Source organism: Mustelus asterias, chromosome 8 (assembly GCF_964213995.1).
Source record: "Mustelus asterias chromosome 8, sMusAst1.hap1.1, whole genome shotgun sequence".
Classification (NCBI taxonomy): domain Eukaryota; kingdom Metazoa; phylum Chordata; class Chondrichthyes; order Carcharhiniformes; family Triakidae; genus Mustelus; species Mustelus asterias.
The window spans coordinates 22861070-22888736 of record NC_135808.1 but is presented as its reverse complement, the minus strand read 5'-3'; the positions used below and the strand labels follow the sequence as shown (position 1 = coordinate 22888736).

The following is a 27667-nucleotide window of genomic DNA, read 5'->3' as shown; positions in this document are numbered from 1 at the left end:
CTGATATTTGGTTTGTCTCTTCATTTGGTAAAAGAACAATTTAAACACCTGTCATTGAATAAATCAACCCCAAGAAACTTCACAGGATCTTTGTAAAAGGAAATATGATCCTGATCCTCATCAGAGGATGTGAGGCCATTGAACAAATGATGTCTCCGCTGCATCACAAGGCCTCCTACGCTTCTGCACACTCACACTGGTGTTCCAATTCCTACTTAATCTTCTGTTCAAAGTCATCTTGACATGTTTTCCTCTCAGCTTGAATGTGATCTTCATTGACCCAGGAGGAAGAACTAGTAAAACGTGGAAACAAGAATACTGGTGTGAACTGGTGTTGTCCACTTCAAATCAAACACCATTAAAATGGGGTAACAAGATTCGTGGTCTGAGCTGGCCTTGTATACTTTAAATGGAACATGAGTAAAACGGGAAGGAAGAATACTGGTCTGAACTGGTCTTGTATACTATAAATCGAACCCCAGGAAAATGGGGAAATAGAAATACTGGTCTTGTATACTTTGTACACCAGTAAAACGGGGAAGCAAGATTACTGGTCTGAACTGGCCTTGTGTACTTTAAATGGGGCACCTGTAAATCGGGAAATAAGGACACTGGTCTGAACTGGTCTTGTATATTTTAAATGGAACACCAGTAAAATGGGGAAATAAGGTTACTGGTCTCAAATCGTCTTGAATACTTTAACTGAAACACCAGTATAACAGGGAAATAAGAATATTGGTCTGAACTGGTCTTGTATACGTTGGATCAAACACCAGTAAAATCAGGAAACAAGAACACTGGTTCTGACCTGCTCTTCGATACTCTGAATCAAGTACTGGCAAAGCGGGGAAATAGAAATCCTGGTCTGAACTGGTTGTGTATGCTTCAGATTGGAACACCAGTAAAACGGGGAAATAAGAATCTTGGTTGGAACTGGTTTTCCCGGTCAGGAAAACTTTGATGATTTCTCCCATCATGCTTTGTGGTAATCCTTGTTTTGCATTTGTCAAAACCCTCTCAGCCCCGTGGAGATTGTGCGATGTATCCTGCCAATCAACTTCATCATTCGAACTTGCACAGTCTTCCAAAAGAGACACCATTTGAGACGAGTCAAAGGAGATAGAAATGATGGGTGTCTCCAATGAATGTATTTTCTTCCTGGTGAAGCCATGCCAATCACACCACAAATGCTCCATCTGATAAGCCTTCCTGACTTTTGTTTACTTCTCAAAAGACCAAAGGGGATCTTTTGTCTCACGATCTCCTTTGAATGTCCAATGGGTCATGGCCAGACCATCACATGTATTTCCCTTAAGTTAATCAACATGGACACAAATACCTTGAAGAGAAAGCAGTCAATGTATTAGTCTCAGCTACACTGGAACATAGATTAACACCAATTGATATATTCCACTGATCTCCACCCAAGGTGAGTGTTTCTGATTCTCTCTCGATTCCAGGCATCAACATATTTTGCTTATTTGTTCCTTCTCTGATGCAACATTTTATTTTCTCAGAGCTAACCCACTGCATTGTGCCCCCACGACCTATTTTAAATTTAAGATTATCCTTGCTTGGGTCACTGCCTGTGTGGATTCTGCACGTTCTCCCCGTGTCTGCATGGGTTTCTTCCGGGAGCTCCGGTTTCCTCCCACAGTCTGAAAGAAGTGCTGGTTGGATGCATTGGCCGTGCTAAATTCTCCCTCAGTGTACCCGAACAGGCGCCGGAGTGTGGCGACTGGAGGACTTTCACAGTAACGTCATTACAGTGTTAATGGAAGCCGACTTGTGACACTAAAACATAAACTTAAAATTTCAACTCTCCAAAAAATTCCCAGCCTCTGACACACTCTTGTAGTTACTGTGTTTATGTGGCTGGTCCAGTTCAGTTTCTGGTCATAGTGTGGGATTCAGTGCTGGCAATACCACTGAATCACAGATAATTAAAAGTTTAAAAGGCGCTAAGCCACAATGCTCATTTGGAGAGCCAGTGCTCTCAATGGGCCAAATGGCCTCCGCCTGCACCACAACAATTCTGTGATTCCAAATGTCAAGGGAAGATGGCTAGATTCTCTCTTGTGAGAGATGACCATTGCCTGGCACTTGTGGGTGTGAATGTAATCTTCCACTTGTAGCTCAAGCCTGAATTTTGTTCAACTCCTGCATCCCGTATAATCCATAGAATTCCTACAGTGCAGAAGGAGGCCATTTAGCCCATCACCTCCATGCTAACTCTCTGAAAGACCATCTTATGCAACTCCCCACAGACAGTCAGCCAAGGCTGGGATTGAACCTGGGTCCCTGGTACTGTGAGGCAGCAGCACTAACCACTCTGCCACCGTGTCACCCACATGGATACAGGTTGCTTCACATCCTTTAGATCTGTGCACAGAACGGAGAGATGTTCATAAAGTTAAAGGAACAGTTGTTTGTTTACAAATCAGGATATCTCTGAACATAAACAACCCGGTTGTTCACACAGTATTTTAAACTTTACTGTGAGTTTCTTTAATTTGTTTTCTAACCTGCTTCTGATATTCCACCAACCAGACATCAACAGCCCATTTCTGAAAAGCAGCGAGATCCATTTCTTCATCCTGATTCAATAATCTAATCTTTGGTCTCACATCTCCGTGATCTCTCACTATTTGTTTCTTCCTGTCGACTTTCTCCCAAACATTCCAATTTCCCTACTCTGATCCAAGCATCCAATCTCCAAACACTGATTCTTTGTGCACCATTTTACCTTTCAATTTAACTCTGCCTTATCACCTATTCACTGTTTCAAATCAATTCCTTCCTGAACAAACACAGTAACTTCTCAAACAAGGCTCAGCAAGCTCAGACCTATTTTTATCGTGATTGCTTCAATGGTACAAGGATTAATATAAGTAGAGGACAAAGCTCACATACTGAGAGAGTATCAGTACAGGACACAGCTCACAACCTGAAAGGGACAGAATCAGTCCGGGACAGAATCAGTACAGGACACAGCTCACACACTGAGAGAGTCAGTATCAGTACAGGACACATTTCGCTGACTGAGAGGGACAGTATTAGAACAGGATACAGCTCAGACACTGAGAGGGACAATATCAGTACAGGATACAGCTCACACACTGAGAGGGTCAGTATCACAGAGGTACTGATAGTGCTGGTCCCTTTGTGTGCAGTGATTTCTGTGGGTGATGGGGTGTGAGGTGGGATTGCTGGGGTTAGATATTAACCATAAGTAAGCAGAGAACATGAGAGATAACAGCAAAATAGTCCATTCAACCTCTTGAACCTGTCCCGAGTTTTAACACAATCATAGCTGATCTTCTGCCTCATCTTGACTTTCACTCCTACTCTCTGTAAACCTCCATTCGCTGAGACACCACAAATCTATTTATCTTCAATATCTTCAGTAAGGATCCAGCCTTAATTTTCTGGGGTTGCAAATCACAAAGATTCACAACCCTTTGAGTGAAGAAATTTCTCCTCATCTTAAATGATTCACCTTTTACCCTGAGGCTTTGCCCTCATGTTTTATTGCTCACCAACAGAAAGAATCTTTCAGTATTTTACCAATGAAGCCCAACAGAATCTAACCTGTTTCAGTGAGATAACTCTAATTTTTCTAAACTCCAATGAATAAATCCCCAACCTGCTCAACCTTTCCTCATAAAACAAATCCCAATTATTCCAAGAATCAGCCAGTTAAACCTTCTCTGTACAAATGCCAGGAAAATTCTACACAGAATTGCAGTTTCAGCAATGGGTCTTTAAATTTGTAGCAAGAATTTTTTGTTCTGTTCTCTAATCTCTTTGAGATAAAGATGTCGGCACCATTTGCTTTCCTGATTGATTTCTGACGGGAAGTCACGTGGCACAGTGATTAGTATTGCTGCCTCACAAACCAGGGACTCGGGTTCAATTCCGGCTTTGGAATACGGACTGTCCGTATGGAGTTTGCATGTTTTCCCTGTGCCGGTGTGGGTTTCCTCCAAGATCTCCGGTTTCCTCTGACAGGTTGATTGGCCATGCTAAATTGCCACTTAGTGTTCAAAGATGAGTAGGTTAGAGGGATTAGCTGGGTTACGGGAATAGGGCCTGTGTAAGATGCTCTGGCGGAGAGTTGGGTGCAGATTCGATGGGCTGAATGGCCTCCTTCTGCACCGTTGGGATTCTATGATTTCTACCTCATGGATTTTTTGTGTTCCTTGGAGAGTGCACACAAATCTCTCATTAAAAAAAAAGTTCTAGTTTTCTATCCTTGCTCGCAAAGTTGAATAGCCCCACAGCTCTGCTCTCTGCCACATATGAGCGGTTGTAATGCTTTCCCACCATGTGAAACAGGAAGCCACATTTCACCTCCAAGACACAATCATTGTGCAATGTGCATTCACTGAGCCCACAGACAAAACTGTCTGACTTCATTACATCTGAATTAATCAGTAAATAAATGTGGCCTGGTCTCAGAAATATTCTTACACACAATCATTTATTTCACAAAGCAATTTTGTTTGAAATCTGCAGAGATTACAACAGGTAAGAGAGGCTGAGTGTGAGATTAATACTGTGCCTGTCTCTGATATAATATCATTAAGATTCTGTCCCTTTGATGGAAGTTTTCTCGGTAAAAAAGAGACTTTACAGGGTTTCCTGGAACCAATACTTGGTTTTGACCATCTGTGTCTCAGAGCCACAATTCACTCCGACTCTGTCTCTTACTCTGCCCTCTTTTTATTTCTCTCTTGTACAGTATAACAAAGTGGGATGCTGTTATTTAAGGATGGACATGTTCCAATTTAAAGGCCTTCTGGTAGGCTGGGTTCAGCAGAGTGATATCTGTACGGACCAGTGTGAATGCGCAGAAGGCCATATTGTGTTGAGATGCAGTGTAACCCCATACTGGCTCACGTTACATGCTATCTGCCACCTTGCACCTTCACTTAAGTTGTCCACATCTCTTTGCAGCTTCTCTATGTCCTCCACAGTTTGCATTTCCACCTGGCTTTGTAGCTGTTGCAAATTTAGATACATTACACTCAGCTTCTTGGTGTGAGTCATGAATGTAGATTGGAAATGACTGAAGTCCCAGCACTGATCCCAGTGACACTCCACTGGTCACAGCTGGTCAACTCGAAAATTTATGTCTAATCTCTGTCTCCTGTCTGTTAACCAGTCCTCTGTTCATGTAAAAATATTACCCCAACTCCTGAGCAGGGTGTCAATGCAGAGATGCACTTTAGAGAATAGGCTTTTTAAAATAAAGGATAAAGTTTGAAGGGGTTCAATGCTGTTGAGCTGGTGTTCCCTCATGTGAAGACCAGTGGATGTCTGGAGTCTCACACCAACAGAGCTTTGGCATGGAGGAGAATATGGATCTGGACCAATTCTTCCTGTTTCAGTTTTGCAGGTCCAAAATGCAGACAGGTGACACTCAGATGAGGATTCTCTGGCAGCAGGTTGTGAACCAGACACAATTTGAGGCAAGATGGAGAGCGAATCAGATCGGGTGATATCAATTTCTCAAACCTGATGCGCGATTAAATCACTCGGGAGGCTGGATCGTACCCGGGAAATAAAAGCTTTTATTAGTAACAAGAATGTAGCATACTGCATAACAATACAATCCCAGACTAAGGGTCACTCGGCAGTGCAGTGACCTTTATACTCCTACAGGTAGGCGGAGCCAACCGGAGTGTACCACAGAACAATACCAACAGGTAGAACACCCCAACCCTAACCCCAACAGTAACAACAGTAACATATGTACAAGTGCCCATAGTGCTAACCATCTATGGTTCAGTACCCATAGTGGTAACCATCTATGGTTCACCACATTCACCCCTCCTTTAAAACAAAGGCCGGTGGGGCAAAAAAAAAGTACGAACTGTCCATATATTCACAAGTTCAATCATATCGGAGGGCCGCACCGTCTCTGCGACCTCCTCAACACTGGCGGTAGCGCCGGTTCTGGTGACCGTGATGACCCTCTCTCCAAGGCGGTGTCCAGTGACTCCTCCAGTTCCTCACGACGGGGTGGACCACGAGGTGGCGACAATCTCCTGGACTCAGGAACGCCCCGAGGTGGCGACAATCTCCTGGACTCAGGCAAGCTGTACACGGGAGTAAGAAGATTAAGTGGTGGTCCCGATACTGCCCGCGCCATGTCAGGAGGGGAGATAAAGGGCAAGGGGTCCCTAACCAGGGGTGCGGGAGCGACGGGGGTTTCCAGGTCCCCTGCAGGCGCCAGATCTCGAATAGAGACTGTGTCCTCTCGCCCGTCAGGATATGCTACATAGGCATATTGAGGGTTGGCGTGGAGGAGATGGACCTGTTCAACCAAAGGGTCGGACTTGCGGGTCCTAATATGCCGCCGCAGGAGGACAGGTCCTGAGTACGTCAACCAAGACGGCAGTGAGGTCCCAGAGGAAGACTTCCTAGGGAACATAGAACATAGAACATTACAGCGCAGAACAGGCCCTTCGGCCCACGATGTTGCACCGACCAGTTAAAAAAAAACTGTGACCCTCCAACCTAAACCAATTTCTTTTCGTCCATGAACCTATCTACGGATCTCTTAAACGCCCCCAAACTAGGCGCATTTACTACTGATGCTGGCAGGGCATTCCAATCCCTCACCACCCTCTGGGTAAAGAACCTACCCCTGACATCGGTTCTATAACTACCCCCCCTCAATTTAAAGCCATGCCCCCTCGTGCTGGATTTCTCCATCAGAGGAAAAAGGCTATCACTATCCACCCTATCTAAACCTCTAATCATCTTATATGTTTCAATAAGATCCCCTCTTAGCCGCCGCCTTTCCAGCGAAAACAATCCCAAATCCCTCAGCCTCTCCTCATAGGAAGGTAAACATCCGCTCATGTGGGGTAACGTTGGTTGCCGTACACAGGAGGGACCGGATTGAATGGAGCGCATCAGAAAGTACCTCTTGCCAATGGGAGACTGGAAGACCCTTAGACCTCAACGCCAGTAAGACAGCCTTCCAGACTGTAGCGTTTTCTCTTTCGACCTGCCCGTTACCCCTGGGGTTGTAACTCGTAGTCCTACTTGAGGCAATCCCTTTTGAGAGCAGGTATTGCCTCAAGTCGTCACTCATAAACGACGAACCCCTATCACTGTGGATATAACTGGGGTAACCAAACAGGGTGAAAAGATCCCGCAATGCTTTGATAACCGTGGCAGCGGTCATGTCTGAACAGGGAATGGCAAAAGGGAATCGGGAGTACTCGTCAACCACGTTGAGGAAGTACACATTCCGATCTGTCGAAGGAAGGGGGCCCTTGAAATCAACACTCAGTCTTTCAAACGGGCGAGTGGCTTTAATGAGGTGTGCCCTGTCAGGTCGGTAGAAGTGCGGCTTGCATTCAGCACATACCTGCAGCTTCGAGTTATCGACCTGACATCCTCTATGGAGTAGGGTAGATTCCGGGCCTTTACAAAATGGAAGAGCCGAGTGATCCCCGGATGGCAGAGATCATTGTGGAGGGCCTGTCGCCGGTCCTCCTGCACACTGGCACATGTTCCACGCGACAGGGCATCTGAGGGCTCATTGAGCTTCCCCGGACGGTACATGATATCATAGTTGTAGGTGGAGAGTTCGATTCTCCACCTCAAGATTTTATCATTTTTGATCTTACCCCTTAACGTGTTGTTGAACATGAATGCCACGGACCGCTGGTCCGTGAGCAGGGTGAATCGTTTTCCAGCCAAGTAATGGCGCCAATGCCGGACGGCCTCCACAATGGCCTGAGCCTCTTTTTCCACAGCGGAGTGCCGAATTTCAGGGCGTTGGAGGGTGCGAGAGAAAAAGGCGACAGGCCTGCCCGCCTGGTTAAGTGTGGCGGCCAGGGCGAAATCAGATGCATCACTCTCCACCTGGAAAAGGGATGGACTCATCGACAGCGTGCATCGTGGCTTTCGCGATGTCAGCTTTTATCCCTTCAAAGGCTAAGTGAGCCTCTGCTGCCAGGGGAAAAGAGGTAGACTTTATGAGCGGACGGGCTTTGTCCGCATAATTGGGAACCCACTGTGCGTAATACGAAAAGAAGCCTAAGCATCTTCTCAGTGCTTTGACGCGAGTGGGTAGGGGAAGTTCAAGGAGGGGACGCATACGGTCTGGATCAGGGCCAAGGACCCCATTTTCCACCACGTATCCGAGAATTGCTAGGCGGCGCTTGCTGAATACACACTTCTCCCTGTTATAGGTCAGATTCAGGCGAGACGCAGTGCGTAAAAACTTTAGGAGGTTAGCATCGTGGTCCTGCTGGTCATGGCCGCAGATAGTGACGTTGTCCAGGTACGGGAAGGTAGCCCGTAGCCCGTTTTGGTCCACCATTCGGTCCATTGCACGCTGGAAGACCGAGACCCCATTCGTGACGCCAAAGGGGACCCTTAAGAAGTGGTAGAGACGACCATCCGCCTCAAAGGCCGTATATTTTCGGTCCTCTGTGCGAATGGGGAGCTGGTGATAGGCTGACTTCAAGTCGATGGTGGAGAACACCCGGTCTTGCGCAATCTGGTTGACCATGTCAGATATGCGCGGGAGAGGGTACGCGTCCAGCTGTGTGTACCTATTAATGGTCTGACTATAGTCTATGACCATCTGGGGCTTGTCTCCAGTTTTAACCACCACGACTTGTGCTCTCCATGGGCTAGTGCTAGGTTGAATGATCCCTTCCCTGAGGAGCCGCTGAACCTCAGATCGAATAAAGATCCGATCCTCAGCGCTGTAACGCCTGCTCTTAGTTGCGATGGGCTTGCACGAGATTCTCAAATAAAGATGGCGGGGTGATTCTGAGTGTCGAGAGACTGCACGTGGAGCGCGCTGGGCAATTTGGAGGCTGCTGTTCTCCCACTGAAAGTGGAGGGAGTGGCCCATCGTGCTGCAGGGTCACACTCCTCAGGTGGACCATAAGTCTAGTCCCAGGAGTATCGGAGTGCAAAGGTGCGGTAACACGAGGAGCCTGAAGTTCTCATAAACTGTGCCCCGCACTGTAAGGTTTACCACGCAGCTCCCAAGAACGGTAACAGATCGGGACCTCGACGCCATAGAAATTGTCTGTCTGACAGTCTGTACTCGGAGACCACACCGTTTCACGGTGTCAGGATGAATGAAACTCTCCGTGCTCCCGCTGTCAAACAGACAATGTATTAGGCGTCCGTTTACCTCTATGTCCGTCATGGACTTGTCGAGTCTGTGAGGCTTGGCCTGGTCCAGGATGATTGACGCCACCATTGAATCTTGAGTGCAACTGCAGGCAGCTGAGATGGTTGATGATGATGACCCCTGCTGGTCGTCTGCAGTCGGTGCCGCCATGGATTGCACGTGGTCGATGGCGTTGAAAGTGGCGGCACTCGCAGGTCGCACGTGTCTTGCGTCGTCGTCCTCAGGAATGGTGGCGCTCGTGAAGCGCACATGGTGGAAGACCTCGACGAAGCCGGAGACAAGGAGACAGATCCAGGAGAGTCACACGCCACACTGCTTGGCTTCGAGGGTGGTTTAGCTCGGCACACTTTAGCATAGTACCCTTTCTTCCCACACACGGAGCAAAAGACCGTTCTGGCTGGACATCGCTGACGAGAGTGCTTTGCCAATCCACAGAAATAGCACCGTGGGCCTCCTGGAGCCACCGCCGCTGTCAGGTCCGAGGTTGAAAGCACGATCGCGCAGTTCCTAGGAGCCGCTGGGTAGAGTTGAGTCGGTGGCTGTACTTGCCACGATGTTCCCACGTGGTCGGTGGGGTAAGTTTCAAGACTTCTGGAGGCCGTTTCCATCGCATCAGCTAATTCCGCCGTCTTAGCGAGGTCTAAGTTACCTTGCTCTAGCAGCCGCAGGCGAATATAGGATGAGTCGATTCCCGCCACATACGCATCTCGGATCAAATCATTTGTATACTGGGTCGCCGACACTGGCTTGCAATTGCAGGCTCTGGCTAGCTGCTGAAGTTCGCGCAGGTACTGTCCCGTCGTTTCGCCGGGCTGCCGCCGTCGAGTGGCTAGTAGGTGTCGAGCATGAATCTCGTTTGGCGGTTTGTTGTACAGTTTCTTAAGTAGTTTGATGGCCCCTTTGTAGTCTTGGGCATCGCGGATTGTTGCATACACAGTGTCGCTTACCCTTGCGTGGAGGACCCGCAATCTATCGGCGTCGTTTTGAATGGCTGTTGAGGCGTCGATATAATCTTGGAAACACTTCAACCAATGGTCGAAAGTGTTCGACGCTCCAGCTGCACGCGGATCTAAGGTAAGCCGATCGGGTTTTAACATTTGCTCCATGTTTTTTTTTCAACCAAAACTTGTTACTAATAAAATTGATGCGCAATTAAATCACTCGGGAGGCTGGATCGTACCCGGGAAATAAAGGCTTTTATTAGTAACAAGAATGGAGCATACTGCATAACAATACAATCCCAGACTAAGGGTCACTCGGCAGTGCAGTGACCTTTATACTCCTACCGGAGTGTACCACAGAACAATACCAACAGGTAGAACACCCCAACCCTAACCCCAACAGTAACAACAGTAACATATGTACAAGTACCCATAGTGCTAACCATCTACGGTTCAGTACCCATCGTGGTAACCATCTATGGTTCACCACGAACCCATTCCCCAAAGAGACTGAGTTCAAAACCAACAGGTTCAAAACTTAAAGTTTGTCCCTGTAATTCGATTTCCAGAACATCACTAGCCTTTGCTTTTCAGTTTTATTCCCCATCAATTAAAGTGATTCCAGTTCAAAACTAGCAAACATCTCTTCCTCAAGTACCATACAGGTCAGGTGAAAGCAGGCTGGCTCCCAGTCCAAGGTGAAGTTATGGTCCTATTTATAGAAATAAACTCCAGGTCAGCATCCACGATCTGGGCAATGCAATGTCTTTCCATGATTTATGAAAGATATGCGTTTCCCAACACATTGAATTGTCCCAGTGTCATTCAGAAGTCCTTTATCTCCAATAATATTCCAGCAAATCTCCTCTGCACCCTCTCGAATACCTTGATATTCTTCCTAAAACACTATGACCAGAGGTGGGGTCAATTCTCCAGCTGGGATCGAATCAATATTTTATCAATGTTCAGCGTGACCTCCTTGCTTTTGTACTCTGTGCCTCTATTTATAAAGCAATGGGGTCCAGATGCTTCTTTCACAGTCTCATCACACCTTCCTGCCAGCCTCATACTCACTCAGGTCTCTCTGTTCTTGCAATCTCTTTATAACTGTACCATTCAGTTTACATTACCTCTGTACATTCTTCTGTTCAAACTGCATCACTTCAAATACTTAACTGGATTGTATTTCACCTGCCCTGTGTCTGCCCATTTCACCAACCTGTCTAATGGAACATTGATTGTGTCTGGATGGGAGACAAAGTGATGGAAGTGAAGCTTCAGTTTCACAGAGTCTTTGTTCAGAGCCTGTCTGGAGTAACTGTGTTCAGTTCTGGACACCGCACCTCAGGAAGGGGAGATTGGTCTTGGAGAGGGTTCCGATCACCAGAATAATAAAAGGAGGTTAAATGAAAGGGGTTTTTATCCCCCAGAGTTTATCTGATTGGACAGTTCTCAACATTGAGGCAGTTTCTCAACCTGTTTGTTACTATTCTGCCGGAGACTGATGACTCACTGAATCTCTTTATTCTGATTGGTTTAAATCCTATTTTGTGTCCAATCAGATTGAGGCTCAGTGTGAACAGGGAAAGACAGAAGGAGTGAGTTGAGAAAATGGCCTTTCTTTGAAAAAGAGTTTCCTCCAAATGTTTCCCCCAACATGAGGGAAGCAGCAATGATTGGACTGATAGGGCTGGTCCTTCTGTGTGGAGAGGTGTCTGCAGGTGAGTGATGGGGTGTGAGAGGGGCAACGCCAGGCTGGGTACTGGGGCATTAACCCTGGGTCAGTGAGTGATGGGGTGTGAGAGGGGCAATGTCAGACTGGGTACTGGGGCATTAACCCTGGGTCAGTGAGTGATGGGGTGTGAGAGGGGCAATGCCAGGCTGGGTACTGGGGCATTAACCCTGGGTCAGTGAGTGATGGGGTGTGAGAGGGGCAATGTCAGGCTGGGTGGAGGTCTTGCTCTCGGTTTGGAATCAGTGTTTTGGGGTTGATGCCCTGATCTCTGTGTGTGTGTGTGTGTGTGTGAGGGTGTTGGTGTTTTTAGGGTGTCTATCCTGAATTCTCTCTCTCTCTATTTCAGGCTCTCACTCTCTCCGGTATTTCTTCACGGGAATGACTCCGATCCCGGGTTTCCCGGAGTTTGTGGTTGTCGGTTATGTGGACGGTGTCCAGTTTGTTTTGTACGACAGCGATCGGAGGGAGCTGATCCCCCGGGAGCAGTGGATGGCAGAGAGCGAGGGTCCGGCAGCCTGGGAGCGGAAGAAGAAGATCGCACAGGAGTCGGAGATGCTTTTTAAACGTGCTATTCCGCTCCTCATGTCCCGCACCAACCAGACAGGAGGTGAGTGCTCACTCTCCCAGCACCCGGGGATCCAGGTGGGAATGAGGAGAAACCCAGAGTGGATCAGGAACCGAGAGTCTGTGAGTGGGGGGGGGGGGCGAGTAGTTGATGTTGATTGGCTGGTTGGATGAGATCGTCCAGTAAGACTGGTTCTGATTGGCTGTGCAGGTGGGATCGCCCATTGGGACTGTGTCTGATTGGCTGTTTGTGTTTCTGATCCACAGGGATGCATGTCTTCCAGCTGATGACTGGCTGTGACCTGAGGGATGATGGGACCACGAGTGGATTCAACCAGAGGGGATGGGACGGAGATGATTTTATCAGCTTCGACAAGGATCACATGGTGTGGTTGACCCCGGTGCCCTGGGGAAAGATCATCAAAAACAGGTGGGACAGGAACACAGTCGACAATCAGCGATTGAAACATTACCTGGAGGTGGAGTGTATCGAGTGGCTGAGGAAATACCTGGAGTACGGACAGAGAGAATTGAGAGTCGGTGAGTGAGGGGAAGTGAGAGTCGGTGAGTGAGGGGGGAGTGAGAGTCGGTGAGTGAGGGGGGGAGTGAGAGTCGGTGAGTGAGGGGGGAGTGAGAGTCGGTGAGTGAGGGGGGAGTGAGAGTCGGTGAGTGAGGGGGGAGTGAGAGTCGGTCAGTGAGGGGGGAGTGAGAGTCGGTGAGTGCGGGGGGAGTGAGAGTCGGTGAGTGAGGGGAGAGTGAGAGTCGGTGAGTGAGAGTCGGTGAGTGAGGGGGGAGTGAGAGTCAGTGACTGAGCGGAGAGTGAGAGTCGGTGAGAGAGGGGAGAGTGAGAGTCGGTGAGTGAGAGTCGGTGAGTGAGGGGGGAGTGAGAGTCGGTGAGTGAGGGGGGAGTGAGAGTCGGTGAGTGAGGGCGGAGTGAGAGTTGGTGAGTGAGAGTCGGTGAGTGAGGGGGGGTGAGAGTCGGTGAGTGAGGGGGGGTGAGAGTCGGTGAGTGAGAGTCGGTGAGTGAGGGGGGAGTGAGAGTCGGTGACTGAGCGGAGAGTGAGAGTCGGTGAGTGAGGGGGGAGTGAGAGTCGGTGAGTGAGGGGGGAGTGAGAGTCGGTGAGTGAGGGCGGAGTGAGATTCGGTGAGTGAGAGTCGGTGAGTGAGGGGGGTGAGAGTCGGTGAGTGAGAGGGGGTGAGAGTCGGTGAGTGAGGGGGGAGTGAGAGTCGGTGAGTGAGGTGGGAGTGAGAGTCGGTGAGTGATGGGGGAGTGAGAGTCGGTGAGTGAGGGGGGAGTGAGAGTCGGTGAGTGAGGGGGGACTGAGAGTCGGTGAGTGAGGGGGAGTGAGAGTCGGTGAGTGAGAGGGGAGTGAGAGTCGGTGAGTGAGGGGGGAGTGAGAGTCGGTGAGTGAGAGGGGAGTGAGAGTCGGTGAGTGAGGGGGGGGTGAGAGTCGGTGAGTGTGGGCGGAGTGAGAGTCGGTGAGTGAGGGGGGAGTGAGAGTCAGTGAGTGAGGGGGGAGTGAGAGACTGAGTGAGGGAGGGAGTGAGAGTCGGTGAGTGAGGGGGGAGTGAGAGACTGAGTGAGGGGGGAGTAAGAGTCGGTGAGTGAGGGGGGAGTGAGAGTCGGTGAGTGAGGGGGGAGTAAGAGACTGAGTGAGGGAGGGAGTGAGAGTCGGTGAGTGTGGGAGGGAGTGAGAATCGGTGAGTGAGGGGGGAGTGAGAGTTGGTGAGTGAGGCGGGAGTGAGAGACGGTGAGTGAGGGAGGGAGTGAGAGTCGGTGAGTGAGGGGGGAGTGAGATTCGGCGAGTGAGGAGGGAGTGAGAGTCGGCGAGTGAGGGGGGAGTGAGAGTCGGTGAGTGAGGGGGGGAGTGAGAGTCGGTGAGTGAGGGGGGAGTGAGAGTCGGTGAGTGAGGGGGGAGTGAGAGTCGGTGAGTGAGGGGGGAGTGAGAGTCGGTCAGTGAGGGGGGAGTGAGAGTCGGTGAGTGCGGGGGGAGTGAGAGTCGGTGAGTGAGGGGAGAGTGAGAGTCGGTGAGTGAGAGTCGGTGAGTGAGGGGGGAGTGTGAGTCAGTGACTGAGCGGAGAGTGAGAGTCGGTGAGAGAGGGGAGAGTGAGAGTCGGTGAGTGAGAGTCGGTGAGTGAGGGGGGAGTGAGAGTCGGTGAGTGAGGGGGGAGTGAGAGTCGGTGAGTGAGGGCGGAGTGAGAGTTGGTGAGTGAGAGTCGGTGAGTGAGGGGGGGTGAGAGTCGGTGAGTGAGGGGGGGTGAGAGTCGGTGAGTGAGAGTCGGTGAGTGAGGGGGGAGTGAGAGTCGGTGACTGAGCGGAGAGTGAGAGTCGGTGAGTGAGGGGGGAGTGAGAGTCGGTGAGTGAGGGGGGAGTGAGAGTCGGTGAGTGAGGGCGGAGTGAGATTCGGTGAGTGAGAGTCGGTGAGTGAGGGGGGTGAGAGTCGGTGAGTGAGAGGGGGTGAGAGTCGGTGAGTGAGGGGGGAGTGAGAGTCGGTGAGTGAGGTGGGAGTGAGAGTCGGTGAGTGAGGGGGGAGTGAGAGTCGGTGAGTGAGGGGGGAGTGAGAGTCGGTGAGTGAGGGGGGACTGAGAGTCGGTGAGTGAGGGGGGAGTGAGAGTCGGTGAGTGAGAGGGGAGTGAGAGTCGGTGAGTGAGGGGGAGTGAGAGTCGGTGAGTGAGAGGGGAGTGAGAGTCGGTGAGTGAGGGGGGAGTGAGAGTCGGTGAGTGAGAGGGGAGTGAGAGTCGGTGAGTGAGGGGGGAGTGAGAGTCGGTGAGTGAGGGCGGAGTGAGAGTCGGTGAGTGAGGGGGGAGTGAGAGTCAGTGAGTGAGGGGGGAGTGAGAGACTGAGTGAGGGAGGGAGTGAGAGTCGGTGAGTGAGGGGGGAGTGAGAGACTGAGTGAGGGGGGAGTGAGAGTCGGTGAGTGAGGGGGGAGTGAGAGTCGGTGAGTGAGGGGGGAGTAAGAGACTGAGTGAGGGAGGGAGTGAGAGTCGGTGAGTGTGGGAGGGAGTGAGAATCGGTGAGTGAGGGGGGAGTGAGAGTTGGTGAGTGAGGCGGGAGTGAGAGACGGTGAGTGAGGGAGGGAGTGAGAGTCGGTGAGTGAGGGGGGAGTGAGATTCGGCGAGTGAGGAGGGAGTGAGAGTCGGCGAGTGAGGGGGGAGTGAGAGTCGGCGAGTGAGGCGGGGCCTGAGAGGCGGGGTGAGTGAGGGGGGGAGTGAGAGTCGGTGAGTGAGGGGGAAGTGAGAGTCGGTGAGTGAGGGGGGAGTGAGAGTCGGTGAGTGAGGGGTGAGTGAGAGTCGGTGAGTGAGGGGGGGAGTGAGAGTCGGTGAAGGGGGTGATGCCGGGTCTCTCATATCTCGAGGTTACTGTACTGACTCCTCTTTCTTTCTCTCTCAGTTGCTCCCGTCGTGTCCTTTACCCGTCTGGGTGATTCTAACCGGCTGTCCTGTGCCGTCACCGGATTTTATCCTCAAGACATCGAGGTGAATCTGTGGAGAGACGGAGTGGTGATTGATGAGACTCTGTCCAGTGGGATTTTACCCAATCACGACAGCACCTACCAGATCCGGAAATGGGTAGAGTTTGATCCAGAGGACCAGGCCGACTATTCCTGTCGGGTGGAACACAGCGGGATGAAGGAGACACTGGTGGTGATTTACGGTAAGACTGTTTCTCACTGTGAGAGAGGACCCAGCCTCAGACCAGGATCACAGGAGTGAGGGTCAGTGCTGAGCTGTCAGCCCAGAACAGCCTGAGGTCCGAGTTATAGAGAGAGGGAAATAAATATTAACCTTCAATGCGTTATATATCATGGCACCACCATTAGAGGGAAATAATTGAGTGTCCATGGATTTGACATGATACATACCCCACTGTATCCTGCTGTATTACAGAGCAACAGGATCCAGTGTCTTCTGGGATATTCCAGGACCCGGTGCACAACAGGGCCCGGTGCATCCTGGGAAATAACTGGGAGTACAGGACCCATTGCGTTATTGGACATTACAGTGGGACAGGGCGCTGTGTATCATGAGATCCTTTAGTTGGTCAGGGCCCAGTGTATCCTGCGATATTACAGTAGGGACAAGGCCAAGTGTATCCTCGGATGTTTCTGTGCACAAGGGCCTGGTTTACTTGGGATATTAGAGTATGACAGAGCCCAGTGTGTCCAGAGATATTATTGTACGACAAGACCCAGTGCATTTTGGGATATTTTGCACGGGCAGCAGTGTATCCTGGGATTACAGTATGACAGAGCCCAGAGTATCCTGGGATATTAAAGTATGACTGGTGTTTGTGTATCCTGGGATATTACAGTATAACAGGGCCTGGTGAATCCTGGGATATTACAGTATGACATGATATAGTGTATCATATGACATTACAGTAGCATAGGGCCTGGTGTATCATTGGACATTAGAGTAAGTTTGGACCTGGGGTGTTCTGGGATATTACAGTCTGGTGGGGCCCAGTGTTTCTGGGATATTACAGCCTGACAGGACCTCGTGTATCCTGGGATACTGCAGTAATACAGAATGCAGTGTATCCTGGGATATTATAATAGGAGAAATCCTAGTGTATCCTGAGCTATTGCAATCTTACAGGGCCTGGTGTATCCTGGGATATTACTGGAGGATCGCAACAGACACCTCCAGATGCTGAAAGATGCCCCCATAAGAACAGGATATAGCGCTCAACTCATCGATCGACAGTTCCGACGCACCACAGCCAAAAACCGCACCGACCTCCTCGAAGACAAACACGGGACACGGTGGACAGAGTACCCTTCGTCGCCCAGTACTTCCCTGGAGCGGAGAAGCTACGGCATCTCCTCCGGAGCCTTCAACATGTCATCGATGAAGACGAACATCTCGCCAAGGCCATCCCCACACCCCCACTTCTTGCCTTCATACAACCGCACAACCTCAAACAGACCATTGTCTGCAGCAAACTACCCTGCCTTTAGGAGAACAGTGACCACGACACCACACAGCCCTGCCACAGCAACCTCTGCAAGACATGCCGGATCATCGACACGGATGCCATCATCTCACGTGAGAACACCATCTACCAGGCACACGGCACCTACTCTTGCAACTCGGCCAATGTTGTCTTCCTGATACGCTGCAGGAAAGGATGTCCCGAGGCATGGTACATTGGGGAAACCATGCAGACGCTACGACAACGGATGAATGAACACTGCTCGACAATCACGAGGCAAGACTGTTCTCTTCCTGTGGGGGAGCACTTCAGTGGTCATGGGCATTCAGCCTCTGATCTTCGGGTAAGTGTTCTCCAAGGCGGCCTTCACAACACACAACAGCACAGAGTCGCTGAGCAGAAACTGATAGCCAAGTTCCGCACACGTGAGGACGGCCTAAACCGGGATGTTGGGTTTATGTCACAGTATCTGTAACTCCACAGCTTGCCTGCTGGACTTGCAGAATCTCACTGGCTGTCCTGTCTGAAGACAATACACATCTCTTTAACCTGTGCTTCATGCTCCCTCCACTCACATTGTATCTTTAAGACCTGGTTGGCTGTAGAAATTCGCATTCTAATCAGTATTCTGTAATTCGATTTTGTGTCTCTGTGCCATGTTTGAGAGCAGATTTCCACTCCATCTGATGAAGGAGCAGCGCTCCAAAAGCCAGTGGCGTTTGCGACCAAATAAACCTGTTGGACTTTAACCTGGTGTTGTTAGACTCCTTACTATATTAGAGGATAGACAGGGCCCAGTATTTCCAAGAAACAATACTTTTCACTTTGTACCAATACATGTGACAATAATAAATCAAATATTACCGTGGGACAGGACCCAGTGCATCCTGGAAGTTTACTTCAGTCAGATTAAGATCAATATTCAGAAAAATAATGGAATTCCTTCTATTGGAGACAATTCATGAAAATCTAGAATCAAATACAATAACAATGAATATTCAGCATGGATTTTGAAATGGAAATTCTTGTTTTACTCCAATTAGTGGATTTTTTGAGGATGGAACAGAGGGAATAGACAATGGTAATGTAATAGTTATAATATCATATAATTTTTCAAATGTAAGAGAAAAGGGGGTTCGTGATGGACTGATTGACAAGGTGAAAGCATGTGGAGTTAGGGGATGAGTGACAGAATGGATCACTCACTGACTTTGGGACAGAAAGCAGAGAGTGTGAGTAAAGGGTGTTTCAGAGTTACAGAAAGTAGAAAATGTTTTTTTTAATTCATTCGTGGGACATGGGTGTCGCTGGCTGACCAGCATTTATTGCCCATCCCTAGTTGCCCTTGAGAAGGTGGTGGTGACAATGCTGTTAGGGAGGGAAATCTAGGATTTTGACCCAGTGACCTCGAAGGAACGGTGATATATTTGCAAGTCAGGATGGTGAGTGGCTTGGAGGGGAACTTGCAGGTGGTGATCTTCCCATTTATCTGCTGTCCTTGTCCTTTTAGATGGAAGTGATCGTGTGTTTGGAAGATGTTGTCTAAGGATCTCCAGTGAATTGCTGCAGTGCATTTTGTAGATAGTACACACTGCTGCTACTGAGCACCGGTGGTAGACGGATTGAATATTTGTCGATGTGGTGGCAATCAAGCGGGCTGCTTTGTCCTGGATGGTGTCAAGCTTCTTGAGTGTTGTTGGAGCTGCACCTATCCAGGCAAGTGGGGAGTATTCCATCACACTCCTGACTTGTGCCTTGTGGATGGTGAATAGGCTCTGGGGAGTCGGGAGGTGAGTTACTTGCCACAGTATTCCTAGCCTCTGACCTGTCTTGCAGCCACTGTGTTTATGTGGTGAGTCCAGTTGAGTTTCTGGTCAATGGTAACCCCAAGGATGTTGACAGTGGGGAATTCAGTGATGGTTACACCACTGAATGTTAATGGGCGGTGGTTAGAGTGTCTCTTATTGGTGATGGTCATTGCCTGGCATTTGTGTGGCGCGAATGTTATTTGCCACTTGTCAGCCCAAGCCTGGATATTGTCCAGATCTTGTTGCATTTGAACATGGACTGCTTCAGTATCTGAGGAGTCGTGAATGGTGCTGAACATTGTGCGATCATCGGCGAACATCCCCACTTCCGACCTTATGATGGAGGGAAGGTCATTGATGAAGCAGCTGAAGATTGTTGGGCCGAGGACACTATCCTGAGGGACTCCTGCAGAGATGTCGTGGAGCTGAGGTGACTGACCCTCCACAACCACAACCATCTTCCTATGTACCAGGTCTGACTCCAACCAGCGGAGAGTTGGCCCCTGATACCCATTAATTCCAGTTTCGCGAGGGCTCCTTGATCCACACTCGATTAAATGTGGACTTGATGCCAAGGGCTGTCACTCTCACCTCACCTCTGGAATTCAGCTCTTTTGTCCATGTTTGAACCAAGGCTGCAATGAGGTCAGGAGCTGAGTGACCCTGGCGAAACCTAAACTGGGCGTCGCTGAGCAGGTGCTGCATGATAGCACTGTCGATGACCCCTTCCATCACTTTACTGGTGATCGATAGTCGACTGATTGGGTGGTAATTGGCCGGGTTGGATTTGTCCTGCTTTTTGTGTGCAGGGCAGAACTGGGCAATTTTCCACATTGTTGGGTAGATGCCAGTGTTGTAACTGTACTGGAAGAGCTTGGCTTGGGGAGTGGCAAGTTCTGGAGCACAAGTCTTCAATGCTATTGGTGGAATGTTATCAGGGCCCATTGCCTTTGCAGTATCCAGTGCCTCCAACCGTTTCTTGATATCACGTGAAGTGAATCGAATGATCTGGAGACTGGTATCTGCGATGCTGGGGACCACTGGAGGAGGCCGAGATGGATCATCCACTCGGCACTTCAGGCTGAAGATTGCTGCGAATACTTCGGCTTTATCTTTTGCACTGATGTGCTGGGTTCCTCCATCATTCCACAAGGATCAGTGTTGGGATCACTGCTATTCACAACTTACACTCCATAACTTGGATATTGGAATCAAAAACACCATTTCTTAATTTGCAGATAACACCAAATTGGGGGAATTATTTGATGTTGAGGAGAACTGGAATAAATTAATAGGACATGAATAAACTTCAGCAAATAGTTGGTGAATAAAGTTCAGCACAGATAAACGTGAGGTATTTTTCAGTTAACGATGAATAGGGAGGGTTGAGGAACAAAGGGATCTTGATGTACAAATACACCAATCAGTAAACATAGAGTTACAGGTTAGACAATAAACAAAATACAATCGAAAACCAGGTTTTACTTCTCGAGGGATAGAATTGTAAAGCAGGGACGTTATTGCCAAACCTTGGTTAGACCACATTTAAAGACCGTGTGCAGTTCCGGTCACCATTTCATACAAAGGATATAGAGTCAGGGGAGAGAGTGTCGAGAAGATTTACAGAGATGATTCCAGAAATGAGTGGGTGGACATCTCAGGAAAGGATTGACCGGCTGTGTCTCTGCTCTCGGGAAAACAGAAGGCTGAGGGTTGATCTAATCGAGGACTTTAAAATTCTCAAAGGTTTTTTATAGAGCGGACACACCGAGAGTGTTCCTCTTGTGGGAAGAGCATATCCAGTGGCTATCAATACAAGAAACCCAATGGGGAATTCATGAGAAACCTCTTCACCCAAAGAGTGATGAGAATGTGGAGCTCGCTGCCACAGGGAGTGGCTGAACTGAACAATTTGCTCGTCTATCCCCTAGGATAGACGAGCAAATGAGGGAGAAGGGAATAGAGTTAAAATGGTCGAATGAGATGAGGAATGACGGGAGGAGGCTCAAGTGGAACATAAATACCAGCATCAACTGGAAGGGCCGAATGGCCAGTTTCTGTGTCGTATATCCTGTGTTTCCTGATTCTCTCTCTCACTCTGATTCACTCTCTCATTCTTTCTCTCTCAGCTTTCTCTATCTCTCATCCACTCCCTCACTCATTGTTCGATGCTAGCTCCCTCTCTCTCTCCCACTCTGTACATTCTCTCTCTCTGATTCTCACTTTTCCCTCTCCCTGATTCACTCAGTCTCTCTGATTCTCTCTCTCTAACAGAACCAAAGTCTCGCTCCCAGGTTGCTGTTACTGTCGGGATTGTGGTCGGGGTCCTCGTGCTCATCGCTCTCATCATTGTGGCTGTCGTCATCTACAACAAGAAAGGTAGGAATTGGAGGGAAAAGAGCAGCTCCTCACTGGGGGGAGGGATTGTGGGAGAGTATTCCAGGGTGGGGGGGCTCAGGCTGTGGGTCTCGCGTTGATGTGGGGGGGAAACAGAGTGGGTGGAAGAGCCCCAGGGTTGGGATCGGGAGGATAAGGGGCTCATGATAAAGAGGGAATGTCTGAGAATTGTGGGAAGAGTCTCAGATTGGATGAGGAGCTCAGGGTATCTGTGAGGGGCTCAGGTCAGTGTGGGAGTGAGGGTCTCAGGTGAGGGTCTAAGGACAGAGAGAGGGTCACTGGTAAGGGCAAAGTGAGGGTCTCGGGTTGTGGTGGGAGTGAGGGTTCAGAATTGTGTTGTCGGGGCTCAGTGCGAGCGAGAGTTCCAGCCTCTGTCTCTGATTTTCTCTCAGTCTTGTCACTCACTGAACATTCCTTGTTTTACAGGGAGAGGGAAGAGCGACTACAATCCTGCAAATAGTAAGCTGATCATCAAACATCATCTGTATCTCTGTGTAATGTGTGAATCATTGTTCATTCTGTGTCAAATATACTCAACCAAATGGTGTGTGTATGTATGTGTGTGTGTCTCTTTCTCTCTGTATCTATATCTTGTGCACAGTCTCTGTCTCTCTGATAATGAACAGTTTTTAATGTCTCTCCCTCCTTTAACAGCTTCTGATGGTGGGGATTCCTCATCCAGCTCCTCCACGCGTTCCTGAGGTATGAACTGTGTTGATAAATATTGGGAGCTGATCCTTCTAACTGTGACATTCCCACTGGATTTAGCTGTACAATCTGGTGGGTGGGCTGTGAGCTCAGTGTCTGTCTCTCGCTGTATAGTCACTAAAGAGCAGCCCATCCAATCCAACACTGAGCTTTGAGACTGGCCTTCTGGAGACGGCTGCTCCTGTACAGTCTGAGGGTGGAGACATTGTGGGTGTTGACGTGTAGAGACATCCGGAAACGTCTCACCCTGGACAGCCTCCTCTCAGCTGCTCAATTTCTTTAAGGAAGTCGTAATTCACTGAGATTTCCCTGAAGTTGGTCACTGGGCTTTGCCACTCCCACAGGATTTAACATTAGTCTTGTTTTGTCTGTGTGGAGTTTGCACATTCTCCCCATGTCTGCGTGGGTTTTCTCTGGGTGCTCCAGTTTCCTCCCACACTCCAAAGATGTATACGTTATGTTGATTGGCTGTGCTAAATTACCCCTTACTGTGAGGGGGATTAACAGGATAAATACGTGGGGTTACAGGGATAGGCCCTGGCTGGGATTGTTGTCGGTTCAGGCTCGATGGGCTGAATGGCCTCCTTCTGTGCTGTAGGGATTCTGTGACACATGATGGGTCTGTTCTTTCACTGGATGTTTGGGGTTCGGAGTGGATCTTAGGGGTTTAGCTGGCGTTTGGGGCTCTGATGGGTTTCGCTGGCGTTTGGGGCTCTGAGGGGTTTAGCTCGTGGTGTGTGGTTGGAATGTTGAATGATAGAAAATGTATGTTTGAGAGTGAGGCCATTCAGCCCATCATGTCCCTGCCTGTTAATGAAGAGCTCTCCAGCCTCATCTCACCTTCCTGTACTCGGTCTGCAGCTCTGTAGATCACAGCTTTTCAACTCGACATCCAAGAATTGACTCAATGTGGTGAGAGTTTCTGCCTCTACCATCCTTTCAGACAGTGAGTCCCGGGTCCCTCCCACCCTCTGGGTGAAAATCTCTTTCCTCATTTCCCTCTGATCATTCTAACAATTAGTTTAAATCTTGTCCCCTGGTTTTTGACCCTTCTGCTCAGGTAAATGTGTCATCTCTATTTACCATGGCTCCTCATAATTATATCCACCCCAATTAAATCTCCCCTCGGCCTCCTCTATTCCACAGAATCCTATTCCAGCCTATCCGCTCTTTCCTCACAGTGAACATTCTCCAGTCCTGTCCACATTAAACAATCTCCTCTGCATTCTCTCCAGTACATAGAAACCAGAAGCAGGAGGAGGCCATTCGGCCCTTCAAACCTGCTCCGTCATTTCTTCTGGTTTTAAAGTTTTTCAAAGTTTGTTTATTATTGTCACAAGTCGGCTTACATTAACACTGCAGTGAAGTTACTGTGGAAACCCCTTAGTCGTCACACTCTGGCACCTGTTCAGGTACACTGAGGGAGAATTTAGCATGGCCAATACACCTAACCAGCACGTCTCTCAGACTGTGGGAGGAAACCGGAGCATCCGGAGTAAACCCACGCAGGCACGGGGAGAACGTGCAGATTCTGCACAGACAGTGACCCAAGTTGGAAATCGATCCCGGGCCCCTGGCGCTGTGTGGCAGCAGTTCCAATCATCAAATTCAATATCCTGATCCACCCTTCCTCCCATATCCCTTGATCTCTTTAGCCCCAAGAGCTACATCTAATTTCTTCTTGAAATCAGACAGTGTTTTTGCTTCAACTACACTCTGTGGTAGTGAATTCCACACATTCACCACCCTCTGGGTGAAGAAATTTCCCCTCACCTTAGTTCTAAAAGTTTTACCCTTTATACACAAACAATGGCCCCTCATTCTAGACTCCCCCTCCATTGGGAACATTTTTTCTGAATCTACCCGCTCTAATCCTGTCAGAATTTTATAAGTTTCTTTGCAATCCCCTCTCACTCTTCTAAATGCCAGTGAATATAATCCTACCTGACTTCGTCCTGCCATCCCAGGAACCAGCCTGGTATACCTTCATCGTACTCCCTCCATAGCAAGGACATCCTTCCTCAGATAAGGATACCAAAACTGCACACAATACTCCAGGGGTGGCTTCACTAATGCCCTATACAATTGCAGTAAAACATCCCTATTATTATGTTCAAATCCTCTCGCTCTGAAGGCCAGCAGACCATTTGCCTTCTTTATTGCTTGCTGTACTTTACTTTCAGCGACTGATGCATGAGGACATCAAGGTCTCGCTGAGTATCCACCTCTCTCCATTTACACCCATTCAAATAATAATCTGTCTTCCTATTATTGCGACCAAAGTGGATAACCTCATATTCATCGACATTGTATAATCACATCTTTTGTGTAATATGCTGACCAGACTGTGTGCAGTGCTTCAGCTGTCGTCTATCTGGTGTTTACAGTTCTAGCAAAACCACTCTGCTCTGTGCCTTGGCTAATAAAGGAAAGCATGTTATATACCACCTTTACCACAATTATTAACCTGTCCTGACACCTTTCCCAGTCTGTGGACATACACTCCTGGGTGCCTCTCTTCCTCCACATTACTCATTATCCTCCCATTTATTGGGGATTCCCTTTGCCTTGTTAATCCTTTTGAAATCCATCACATTCTCCACCCTCTCACACAGACTATTTATTTTTTTATCATTTAGGGCACAGACTATTTTATTGGTCTCCAAAAAGCTCTACTTTCCTTATCCTTTTCTCTTCAGGGACTGATAGGACATCCTTGGAGGTGCCTTGATTTTTCTTGCTAGTATTTTGTCGTGCCCCCTCTTTTCTTTCCTAATATTCCTCTCTCTGTATCTCTTCCAGGTTTCTGCATTATGAGGCGTGAGGGGTCAGATGGATTTTGCTGCTGGTTTATGTGGGAGTTGGATGGATCTGTTGGGTTTTGGCTTGGCGGGGGGGGGCGCGGGTGGGTGGTTCTAGCTCTGCTGGCTTTGCCTCACTCTATAGTGATGTATTTCTTTCTCATCTCCAGTGCATTCCAGCGTTTGTAATCCAGGAACACCAGTTTCCGAGAACAGCAGCTGGAGAGGATGAGAGAATGAGGGAAGATGTGACTTCATCAAGGTGACAGCGACTGACTGATTCAAGCTCCACAAATGTGATTCTGTTTAAATGGAACTGTGGTGGTGGTTTGGAAGTAATTGCTATATCTGGAGCTGCACTTTAAGCTATTCTGATCTGATCTGTTTATCCTGCACAGACACTAGAGGGCGATCTTGTGAAAAATATTCTAAGTCCAGAAAGAGTATGAAAACGGGAGAGTTTCTGATCCATCTTTTCGGTGAATCAAAATCTGGAATCTTATGCAGTTGGAGCAGAAAAGAACCCCTAATCTGTTTCTTGCCTGTAGGGGGAGTGGGCAGGGCTTAAATCACCAGAATGCGGCCTGACAACAGCAGAGGACACCATTGTGCATGTGCAGGTCCCTCTGCTCTGAGCAACAGAGAAACCTGTCACTCAGCCTCTGCTGCTTTCACCAGACCTCCATGGCCTAAACACGGACCTCCCCAGCTGCCACAGCGGTCCGTGGCCTCATGCGACCCCTGATGGCCAGACCAATTGACCCCGCGACACCCCACCTGCCCCGACGGATCGAGCCACACCCTCCCAGACAGATCAAACCCCCCCATCCCACCCCCAATTGCAATGCAGTAGGCCCCACTGCTTCCCCTCACCAATGGCAAATGCTGAGTGGCAGTAGCGACCCCCCCTCCCCCCAAATTGCAAATGCAGAGTGTGCAGCGCATCCCCTCCCATCACCACTGATATTCCCACCAGGATTTGGTCCCCCAACAAATCAGGCTCCACACCCTTCACACTGCCAGAGTATCAGGCTTGGCACTGCCCACAAGGCACTCCCCCCCCCCCCCCCCTCCCCCCCCCGACTTCTCGCGGTGGCTTCAGTGGCCTCTGGATCCACTAGTGAGGCGATCGGGTTTTGCCCCGTTGTGATTCTCGCTGGAGTGAACCTCTCCCGTGAGGCCACAGAGACGAGAGCCCAGATGATTGCGCCGCGGGCTCGCTCATTTTGTTCAAAACAGGTTTTAAATGTAGTCAAGTATTTTATTCAGCCTCGCGCCGCAATGTGTGAGAAATCGGGAGCGAATCTCATCTGTATTGAACTCATGAATTCCAATATCTTCTGCCCTTTCCTGATTTTTTCTTTTAATGTCTGTTATTCATTAGTGAGTGTGTTTATGTCACATCCGCCCTGCCCAAGCACTCTGTCTGGGGAAATAACAAACATTATTGAAATATCAGAGCCTTTGTATCAAACTGACACCGCGATCTGACATTTGGAGCTGCAGATAAGTTTCCAATTCTTGTCACTGTTAGAAATATTGTTACACTTTGCAGTATTGGACACAATTGTTACCTGTATGTGTGTGTGTGTGTGTGTTATTAAAACAACAGAAAAGGTTTATTCTGCTCGGAGCTGAATGCGTTAATTCTAAATTAAAACACGTTTGGTGAAGGAATTCACTGTCACCGCGATTTCAGAAAGTGACTGGGTTACAATGTTCTCAGAGTAATGGCGGTTTCAGCAGAACAAAGATATTTCTTCAAGTCTTGTGGATTCACCATTTCAAACTGGATACTTCCAAATAAAACCCTTGGAGCAAAGTGGATTAGAAGATAAAGTCCCAAATGTTCCCCAGGGTTGTTTTTACGGAGATTTTAAACACAAGAATAATCCACCAACAATCACCTTAAATTCAGCTCCTGAATTTGAAATTACACCGACAAAGCTTAAAAACCCCACTCTGACAGATGTGAATTTGTATCTGGATTAGAAATCCACATGTTTCACCCGTTTCAACAGAGTTTCATTGCAGTGGTAACAAGCTCCCAGTTTCAAAACTTTAAACTGTTCTCCCTCTTTAGATCTAACCATTTTCAGGAAAACACATTTGGAGCCGGTCTGAAGGAACAGCAACACAGAGCATTCACACAGCCTTTCCTCATTCACTAACAGGAAGTTTACACACACACATCTGTACACACAATTCTTTCTCTCATCACTTCCAGTTTCACTGCGGATCTTTTCAACTGAAAAAACGTGCCTTTGAAAGGGGATAAAATAAATTACATCACATCTTCTTTCTTCACTAATCTACATTGAAATTAACATTTATATATCTATTTGTTACAAACAATGATTTGGAGGAAAATGTAATTGGATTGATTAGTAAGTTTGTGGACAACACAAAGGTTGGTGGATTTGTGGACAGTGATGAGGACCATCAGAGGATACAGCAGGATATAGATCAGTTGGAGACTTGGGTGGAGAGATGGCAGATGGAGTTTAATCCAGACAAATGTGAGGTAATGCATTTTGGAAGGTCTAATACAGATAGGAAATATCCAGTAAATGTCAGAACCCTTCAGAGTATTGATAGG

At 48.7% G+C, this 27667-nt stretch overlaps 1 protein-coding gene across 2 annotated transcripts; it reads left to right on the top strand.

Moving 5' to 3' along the window:
- Positions 1–11679: 11679 nt before the first annotated feature.
- LOC144496925 (class I histocompatibility antigen, F10 alpha chain-like) lies at positions 11680–26701 on the top strand. Of its 2 annotated transcripts, XM_078217544.1 has the most exons (8): positions 11685–11840; positions 12201–12461; positions 12686–12958; positions 15810–16073; positions 21437–21541; positions 21986–22018; positions 22214–22261; positions 25239–26701. In XM_078217544.1, the coding sequence occupies exons 1-7, from the start codon at positions 11777–11779 to the stop codon at positions 22258–22260; spliced, it is 1047 nt and encodes a 348-aa protein (XP_078073670.1). In that variant the 5' UTR covers positions 11685–11776; the 3' UTR covers position 22261; positions 25239–26701. The 2 variants fall into 2 exon arrangements, with proteins under 2 accessions (XP_078073671.1, XP_078073670.1); XM_078217545.1 differs by lacking the exons at positions 21437–21541; positions 21986–22018; positions 22214–22261; positions 25239–26701 and adding an exon at positions 17018–18273 and having other exon boundaries at positions 11680–11840.
- Positions 26702–27667: the final 966 nt, after the last annotated feature.

What these genes read in the sequence shown, in the direction of transcription:
- LOC144496925 (XM_078217544.1), top strand. Translation starts at nt 11,777, where the DNA reads ATGAGGGAAGCAGCAATGATTGGACTGATAGGGCTGGTCCTTCTGTGT. An exon ending in GTGTGGAGAGGTGTCTGCAG is followed by an intron (nt 11,841 to 12,200) that starts GTGAGTGATGGG and finishes TCTCTATTTCAG; the next exon opens with GCTCTCACTCTCTCCGGTAT. An exon ending in GACACTGGTGGTGATTTACG is followed by an intron (nt 16,074 to 21,436) that starts GTAAGACTGTTT and finishes TCTCTCTAACAG; the next exon opens with AACCAAAGTCTCGCTCCCAG.